At 59.8% G+C, this 8,343-nt stretch overlaps 1 protein-coding gene across 1 annotated transcript in view; it reads left to right on the plus strand.

Annotated features, from left to right (window-relative positions):
* The first annotated feature begins 1,305 nt into the window (after positions 1-1,305).
* ADAMTS13 (ADAM metallopeptidase with thrombospondin type 1 motif 13) overlaps positions 1,306-8,343 on the plus strand; it is a 29,276-nt gene continuing 22,238 nt past the window's right edge. Inside the window, 8 exon segments of the mRNA XM_077774646.1 lie at positions 1,306-1,437; positions 1,785-1,851; positions 2,852-3,132; positions 3,212-3,371; positions 4,413-4,555; positions 6,473-6,556; positions 6,711-6,835; positions 6,951-7,097. Of these exon segments, the coding sequence (XP_077630772.1) occupies positions 1,345-1,437; positions 1,785-1,851; positions 2,852-3,132; positions 3,212-3,371; positions 4,413-4,555; positions 6,473-6,556; positions 6,711-6,835; positions 6,951-7,097 (1,100 nt within the window). The 5' untranslated portion in view covers positions 1,306-1,344.

Genomic DNA, 8,343 nt, shown 5'->3' on the forward strand with positions numbered 1-8,343 from the left:
GGGGGGGGGGGGTGTCCTGGAGGTGGCAGGGAGTGTGAAACAGTGCTTTGGAGAGTATGGCTGAGAACATTCCAGAAAGTGGAGGAGGCTGCCAGGTGGTCTGGGACATATGGTGTGGTTCTGTGACTATCCACGGGCGGGGGGTGGGGGGCAGGCACAAACTCAGCAGTGGCTGAGAGTGAGGGGAAAGCAGAGGAGTGTTTGTGAGGGGTGGGTTCAGTGGGGGGCGGCATCTGCACTGGGCAAGGAGGGTGAAACGCAACAGGGTCACTTATGTCACGGGGTTTTAAAATGGAGCTGGAGTCCATAAGGAGATGGGCCATATGCACGTCTTGCTATCACCAGTGGAACCATGAACTTTTGAACTGGGCCAAAGTGCACATGCTTCAAGGACTGAACCCTTGCGATTGGCGAGTGAAAGGATTGCTCAGCGACAGCGTTAGTCAAGATTTGTCTTACACAGATCTCCTTTCTGCCACCAGCACCAGTCCAAAGTTCTCTGCAAGCAGTGTATACAGCCAGTCTATTTCTTTTTGTAAAAAAAAATTTGTTTAGCGTTTAATTTATTTCTGAGAAAGAGAGAGAGAGAGAGACAGCATGAGCAGGAGAGGGACAGAATCTGAAACAGGCTCCAGGCTCTGAGCTGTCAGCACAGAGCCCGACGCGGGGCTCGAACCCATGAACCATGAGATCATGACCTGAGCCGAAGTCAGACGCTCAACCGACTGAGCCACCCAGGCGCCCCACAGCCAGTGTGTTTTTGCTGTAGATGCCCCTGACTTTTGCTTCCTAGTGGGGCACTATTTGGATTGTGACCCAAATCTATGTGCCCCAAATTGCACTTCTTCGATCCCAGGTAAATGTGCTTGTGTAATTATCAATCACCTCCTGACTATTTTAGGTTGACAAAGGGGAATGAGGACAGGAGAGCAGGGCAGATCGTGGGGTGTCTGTGGACGTGGACGTGAGCAGGTTGCTGAGGCTGCAATGTCGCTGTCTCTGGTACAGCCTGTCGTCAGCCCGTGGAGAGTAACCCAGACCCAGTTCTAGAATCATGCCTGGGTCCACATGTTAAGATTCCTGGTCCAGTGCTCCCTCCTCCAGACTGCGCTGCTTGGCTCCGCCCCGTTCCGGGGTATAGGGTCCTGCGCTGCAGACCAAGGACCAGCCTAGTGCAAGAGCCTCCTTCAGGCTGCCCACCCCCGTGGCCCCTGCCCTGGGAGGAAGCTCCCAAGAGTAAACACAGCCTCCTCTTCCGGCCCCCTGGGGACCGCCACATCCCATGCTGGGCAGATTTCCAGTCACAAGGCTCTCTCCCTCTGCCGCAGGCGGGTTCTCCTGAGGATGAGGGAGCCTCGCCCCTGGGGGAGATGCGTGGGGACAATGCTCACTTCCTTCTTTCTCCTGGGCTGCCGGGGACTGTCCGGTTTCCAGCAGGTGGGCGAATGTGCAGGAGCCGAGGTGTTCGGGTGCCCTGGGGCTGGCAATCTGAGCTCTTCTGGGTGCTGACAGAGGGTGCCCCGGGGGTGGGGGGTGGGGGAGAGACGGGGCTGCCCAGACAGCCTTTGGGCAGAGTGGGGGTGTCCTTTCATCTTCCAGGTTTGCACTGGGAGGGGGGTCGGTCTGAGCTTGGGGTTTCGGGGACAGTGTGTTTACAGAGAAAGGAAAGGGCTTCTCATTACTGCGCGTCCCCCACCCCCACCTTGGCTCCCCTCCTCCTTTGCCTTGCCCCTCTCCCGCCCCCTTCCCCGCCCCTCTTTTCCCTGGCCTTTTCTGTCCTGCAGCAATTTCTCCAAGCTTTGGAGCCAGAGGAAGTGACTTCTTATTTTGGCCCTGATGCTACCTTAAAAGGTACCTGTCTGGGGTGTTCTCAGCAGAGGGAGGTCCTCGGAGCCTGCGGGGCATCTCGGCACTGAGGCAGGGCTCCGCTTGGTGGGGAGGTCCTGGGAGGAGGTGAAGCTGCCGTCATTCCTGTTCATGAACTCCACGCTTCTGCCAAGTCAGTGAAAGCTGGTCCAGGCGTCCTGGGCCGAGCTGGGGTTCTGACCCCAGGCTTCTGCTCAGTATCTCAAGGGAATGGTTCCTAATTAGCTGGTCCTTTTTGCTCCCGGGCCTCCCTTGGGCTGGCTGTGCTGCAGGAGCATTTCTGGCCATGGATGGACATGGAAATATTTATCCTTTCCGTGAGAAACAAGATAGGCGCTGGCCCGGGCTCTGGCCAGAGCCTCCCCTGTTGCTCCCGGCCACGCCTTCAGACTTCCCTGGGGCCCTAGCCCCCTTTCCCAGTCGGGCCATTGATGTGAAAGCTGCTGGAGACCAGAAGCAGGGTGGGCTGGTGGTCAGGGTGGAGATCAGTAGGGGATGTCCCATCTGTGACTGAATTCCCTGCTGCCTGGGTCACATGCACACAGAGCACTGCTTGGGGCCGCCTGGGGTTGAGGGGGTGGGACCTCCTGGGGCCTGGGGGCTACTTTGGGGTGAGGCAGATCCGTGGGGAAGGGTGGGGAGGCTGGCCTTGGGCGTCTGCTCTTCTGTAAGGGCCAGAGAAGCTGTGATTGTACCTGCTCTGCCTGTTGGGGTTCAGACCACCCCTCAAGCCGTATTCTGGGGCGAGGCTAGTGTGCCGAGTGCTGGTCTGCCCCGGGGTGAGGTCCCAGTTGGAGAGGCAACTTGCAGCCCACCACACTGTGTGCTTGGGAGGAGCTGGACCTGAACCCAGGCCCCTCGGGCTCCAGGCCAGCCCTGTTCCCCACTCACCAAAGGGAATGAATCGGGGCCCCCTCGCCGGGGCAGGAAGACACAGAGGACTGAGCAGGGGTGAGCGAGCAAGGCGGCCTCCTCTGTCCCACAGTGCCGCAATTCGACGTGGCCCCGCTCACCTGCATCTGTGAGGAGGGGCCCTCGGGGCCTCCCTGCAGGGCCCCCAGCTGCTCCCTACGCGCCCTGGGACAGCTCTTTGCCATCTCCTTCCCGCTGGAGCGGAGCCTCCTCGCCACCTCCTTCACCAGTGAGCTCGTGCTGAATGCCTCCCTCCGGCTCCTGAGGCGGCCGCCCCGTCTCTGCTTCACTGGAGGCCGCCCCCTCCTACCCCTGGGCGCGGTGGCCAGGGTCACCTATTGCTCGGGCCACTTGGTGAGCATCATGTCCCAGAGGGGCCCTGTCCTGCGGTGGGGTGGGTGGGCTACGTGCCTGTCTGCTCTCTCTTCTCCAGGAGGGCGACATCCTGGTGGGTGCGGACAGGTTTCACGTCCGGCCGGTGCAGAGGCGGCACTGGGCGCTGCTGCCTCCTTGGGTTCGTGCGCGGCCCCACCTGATCCACAGGCCTGTCCCCGAGGCCCCCACAGTCCCTGAGGCCCCCCAGGTCATCCGAGGTACAGCTCCTGGGAGAGGGAGACAGCCCTGGGGGAAGGCCAGCTCTCCCCAGCGCCCAGGGGCTGTGCAGAATGGCACAAGCCCAGCTGAGTCGTGGTCTTCAGGGTGCTGGGGGATGGGCAGGCGGTGGGGGGGACACGTGGCCACCGGCCATGCCCGCAGCTGTCCTGTAGGTGGACGGCCAGGTCTCCAGCTGATGAACAGCCTCGCACAGATCACAAAGATCGTTCACAGACATGCGCAGTTGGGGTCTCCCTTCTCTGGGACACGGCCAGGACGTCTGATCCTAGTACTTTCCATGCCACAGATGGGAACACGGAGGCCCAAAGACAGAAGGTGGCCGCTCCGGGCTTACATGGCTGCCCAGGGGCGCGACCAGGTTTGGAGTTGGCCCTGCTGCCGCTCAGGCCTGCTCATCTGGGCCCTCGGCTGCACCTAGGTGACAGCAGGGTGCTGTCTCGGGCTTCCTGGCCATCTTGGAATGACCCTGTTCTCCAGCATGTGCCCAGAGGGGGGCAGCACGGGGACAGAGCCAGCGCCGGGACCCTGGGGAGACACCAACATAAAAGCCACGAGATAGCTCCCTCCTTGGGCCCTGCCCTGCGGCCTGGTCCTTTCAAATGCTCCGGAATGCCTAGTCACTGATGGGATCTGGCCTTGGGGGTGGGCTGAAGTCCAAGGCCCAGCAGTGTCTTGGGCCAGCCACCGCTTCTGACAGTCACGACATAAAGTGATTTTCAACAGCTTGGGCCCCTCAACCCTCTGAGACCACTGATTTCTGAGGAGCCTGGAGGCCAGCTCCCGAGGGCCCAAGGCAGGGGCGGGGGCTGGGGCTGGGTCCAAGACAGGCGCTCTCAGTCTGCGCTCCCCACATTCCCCAGGAGAAAGCAGAGGACTGGGCCCCCTGGCGGGATAAGTGGCAGGGACAGGTCACAGCTGTGTCTCCCGAGTCCAAGAAAGACCTGGCTGTGGGCGGCCAAAGCTATGGGTCCTCTGCTTTCCAGAACCTTCACCCTCAGCCCCGCCCCCTCCCTCCCCAGGCCGCCCCCCTTCCCCTGGCCGCCTCCGGAGATGGGCTGCCGACAGGGTCCTGCACCTGGAGCTGCTGGTGGCCGTGGGCCCCGACGTCTACCAGGCTCACAAGGAGGACACTGAGCGCTATGTGCTCACGAACCTCAACATGGTGAGTGTCCCTTGGGGCGCAGGCCCCCTGGATGGTGCCAGCCACAAGGGGTGGCACTTGGGAACCTCTGGACACAGTGCCCCACACCAGGGACTTGGGGTGGAATGGGAGGGGGCTGGTTCATCTGGTAGTTTGAACTTGGGTTGAACTTGGGTAGAAACCTAAGTGAGGCTGGGGTCATGCTTGGGGCCCAGGGCCTTGGGGAAGGGTGTGGTCTGCCCTTTGCTTCCTCCTCCTCCACCCCTCCCTCACCCGGAGTGGAGGTGGGTGAGGTCCTGGAACCCCTCTGGGCTCCCTAGTGGCCCCCACAGCCTCTTGCTACTGGGTCCCTTCTCTCCAGGGGACCTTCAGATCTGGCCTCTGTCCTGAAGTCCATTTGCTCCTTGGGAAACTCGGCCAGCACTGCCCTGGCACCAGCCAGGGTACCCTACACTGGCCTCTCTCAGTTCCCTTTCTTGGGGCACCCCCATTTCTGCTCGCCTCCCCTTGGCTTCTAGGGGTAAATGTGGCATGGGAAGAATGACCCCCACTGATGGCCATCTCGGAGAGGCAGGGTAAGCCAAGAAACGGGCGTTTCAACAACCCAATGCTCACGTGTAACCTAATAGACCACGTGGAACCCCATTCCCAGCCACCTGAGAATACGCGTATGACACCCCCCGCACCCCCCACACACAGAGTGACTGCTCTGGGCCACCAGGCAAGCTTCCTCCATATCAGGGGATGAATACCAGTGCCAGGGCGGGGGGCAAGGAGCCGGCCGGCCTCTGCAAGTTGGCCATGGAGGGTGGGCAGAGCCTGCCCTCCAAGAATGCGTGGTGCGTTGCACCACTTTGTGCCTCAGGTATGCCCACCTGTTTTGGGCTAAAGGACAAGTCCCCGCAGGTTCAGAGCGGCAGGCCATCAAACCCCTGTCTGTCCCTTGTCAGTTCTCCGGGCCTCAGGGACACACCCATGTGGTCCTGTACCTGGCAGACCTGCCTCAAGTGCACAGGTCTCTGCCTGCAGCCCCAGAGGGGAAAAACATTTCCTTTTAGTCACTTGAAATCTCTAGTTTTCGATCTTTGTGGGGGGGGGGGTGTCCTCCCAGTTCGAATACACTGAAATTCGTAATCGAGCCATACTCCCTGTGCTCATTTGATGTGTCTTACGAGGATCTGGGACAGTGTAGATACCAGCCTGCCTTGTGCCCATATGGTGGCTGGCGGTGGTAACAGCCATTTTCGTAGCCGGGCCCCCACTCTGTGCCCGTGGCATCGTTCCTGAGCCCACCAACAGCCACGGAAGGCATTACCTCCACTTCACAGATTAGGGACCTGAGCTTCCCAGGTTGGTTAGCAGGCCCCGAGCCTACGGGTGGGACGCGGCAGAGCTTGGGTTCAGACTCAGGTTAGCCGAGGCCAGTGACAGCGGAGTTCTCTCTCGGGGGGGCCACGTCTAATTCAGAGGACAGGCTGCTGCAGACAGCCACAGACAGGTCAACCACGATATGGGCGTCTTGACAGATGTGCCGAGAGATAGAGAGAGGGAGCGCCAGGAGCCTGGTTGGGGGGGAACCTCTCTCCGGGGTACCCAAGGAAAGGGTGTATGGAGGGAGGGGAGGCCCGCGCGCACCGTCCTGGAGATGCGCAGGGGAAACAAGCAGAGGTGGGGAGAAAGGTGTTTCAGGTGGATGGACAGACGTGAGAATGGACAGGGTGAATCTGGTGAGAGAGAAGCAGTGTTGGCGTGGAACGTTCTAGACTAATGATAATTATTTGCATCCCATGGACCAGGACACATCTGTCTGCCCATGTCTGCAGAGGGCCTCCAGCCCGGGCCAGCATTTCACCCCTGCTGGGGGAGTGGCCTCTCCAGGCCCCACCCCCACAGCCCCCGCCCACCCACCAGTCACCTCTCCCTCCTGCCCTTCCACAGGGGTCCGAGCTGCTGAGGGACCCATCCCTGGGGGCTCAGTTCCGAGTGCATCTGGTCAAGATGGTCATCCTGACTCAGCCCGAGGTGGGCACCAAGCTGGGAGCCCAGAGTCCCTGGAAATCCCGATTCCGCCCTCTCTGCCTCTTCTGGTCGCCCTCCCCGTCTGTGGCGTGGACAGTGACAGGGTCGCGGTGGGCACTGTGGTGCAGGCCCCATAAACGCCGGCTCTGGCCCCTAGGAGGCTCCAAATATCACAGCCAACCTCACGGCCTCACTGCTGAGCGTCTGCGAGTGGAGCAGGACCCTCCGCGCCGAGGACGCTGCGGACCCCGGCCATGCCGACCTGGCCCTCTACATCACCAGGTGGCCGCGCTCCCCCGGGGCTTGCCAGCCTGCCTGGGAGCTGCCCCTCCCGCAAAGGAGGCCTGGCAGCGGGCAGGCCGCTCAGCACCAGCCAAGTTTCTTCTCTCTTCCCAAGATTTGACCTGGAGCTGCCTGACGGGAACCGGCAGGTTCGGGGGGTCACCCAGCTTGGGGGTGTCTGCTCCCCATCCTGGAGCTGCCTCATCACTGAGGATACCGGCTTTGACCTGGGGGTCACCATCGCCCACGAGATTGGGCACAGGTAGGCATGCTGTCCCCCAGCTGAGGTGGGAGCTGACGGGGGCTCCCACAAGGGAACGTTGAGGCTGACGCTGGGGTTGGGGGGCCGCCCTGGGAGTCTCCAGGAAGGAACCTGTACCTTGACCCCAGTGCACTTGGGGGAGGCCAAGGGCTGGGAAATCTGATACTTCTTGATTACCAGGTGATTAAAACTTTTTTTTACCCCCCAAAAAAGCAAGACTTCTGCTTTTTGAACTTAGAAAATGTTTTCTAGAAAATTCATGTAAAGGAAAAGCAGGCTGTAAAAATTTTCCCAAATCCCAGCCCGTAGAGATAACATCTGTTCACCTTTTGTATGTAATTGTAGTCAAGTCTTACACACACACATACTTATTTTTATTCTACTGAGAGAGAGAGAGAATTTTTTTTTTAATGTTTATTTATTTTTGAGAGAGAGAGAGAGAGACCGTTCGCAAGTAGGGGAGGGGCAGAGAGAGGGAAACGCAAAACCTCAAGCAGGCTCTAGGCTCTGGGCTGTCAGCGCAGAGCCCAACATGGGGCTCAAACCCATGGACCCATGGATCATGACCTGAGCCAAGGTTGGGCATTTAACCAACTGAGCCACCTAGGCACTCCTAAGGCATTAAAAAAATTTTTTTTAATGTTTTATTTATTTCTGAGAGAGACAGCGTGAACAGGGGAGGGTCAGAGAGAGAGGGAGACACAGAATCTGAAGCAGGCTCCAGGCTGAGCTGTCAGCACAGAGCCCGACGTGGGGCTTGAACCCATGAACCGTGAGATCATGACCTGAGCGGAAGTCGGACACTTAACCGACTGAGCCACCCAGGCGCCCCAAGCATTTAAAAAAAAAGTTGTATTTATTTATTTTGGAGAGAGAGTGTGCATGTGAGCAGGGGCGGGGCAGAGCGAGAGGGAGCGGAGGAATCCCAAGCAGGCCCTGCACTGTCAGTACAGAGCCCGGACAGGTGGGGGTGGGGGGGCTCCATCTCACAAACTGACATCATGACCTGTGTAGAAATCAAGAGTCAGTCCCTCAACCCACTGGGCCACCCAGGGGCTGCGAAAGCCTTTTGATATTTATTAGCCCAAAGAGGCAAGAACCATCTGGCTGGTTGAGGGCTCCCTCTGGGGGAAACTGAGGCAGGGCTCGCCGGTGGAGGATGGGGGGGGGGTCTCAACATACTTTCAACCTGGCCAGGGCGTCGGCCAGGCCTGGACCACAGGCAGGTGGAGGGGTGGGACTTGAG

Source organism: Crocuta crocuta, unplaced genomic scaffold (genome assembly GCF_008692635.1).
Source record: "Crocuta crocuta isolate KB4526 unplaced genomic scaffold, BGI_CrCroc_1.0 scaffold458, whole genome shotgun sequence".
Classification (NCBI taxonomy): Eukaryota; Metazoa; Chordata; class Mammalia; order Carnivora; family Hyaenidae; genus Crocuta; species Crocuta crocuta.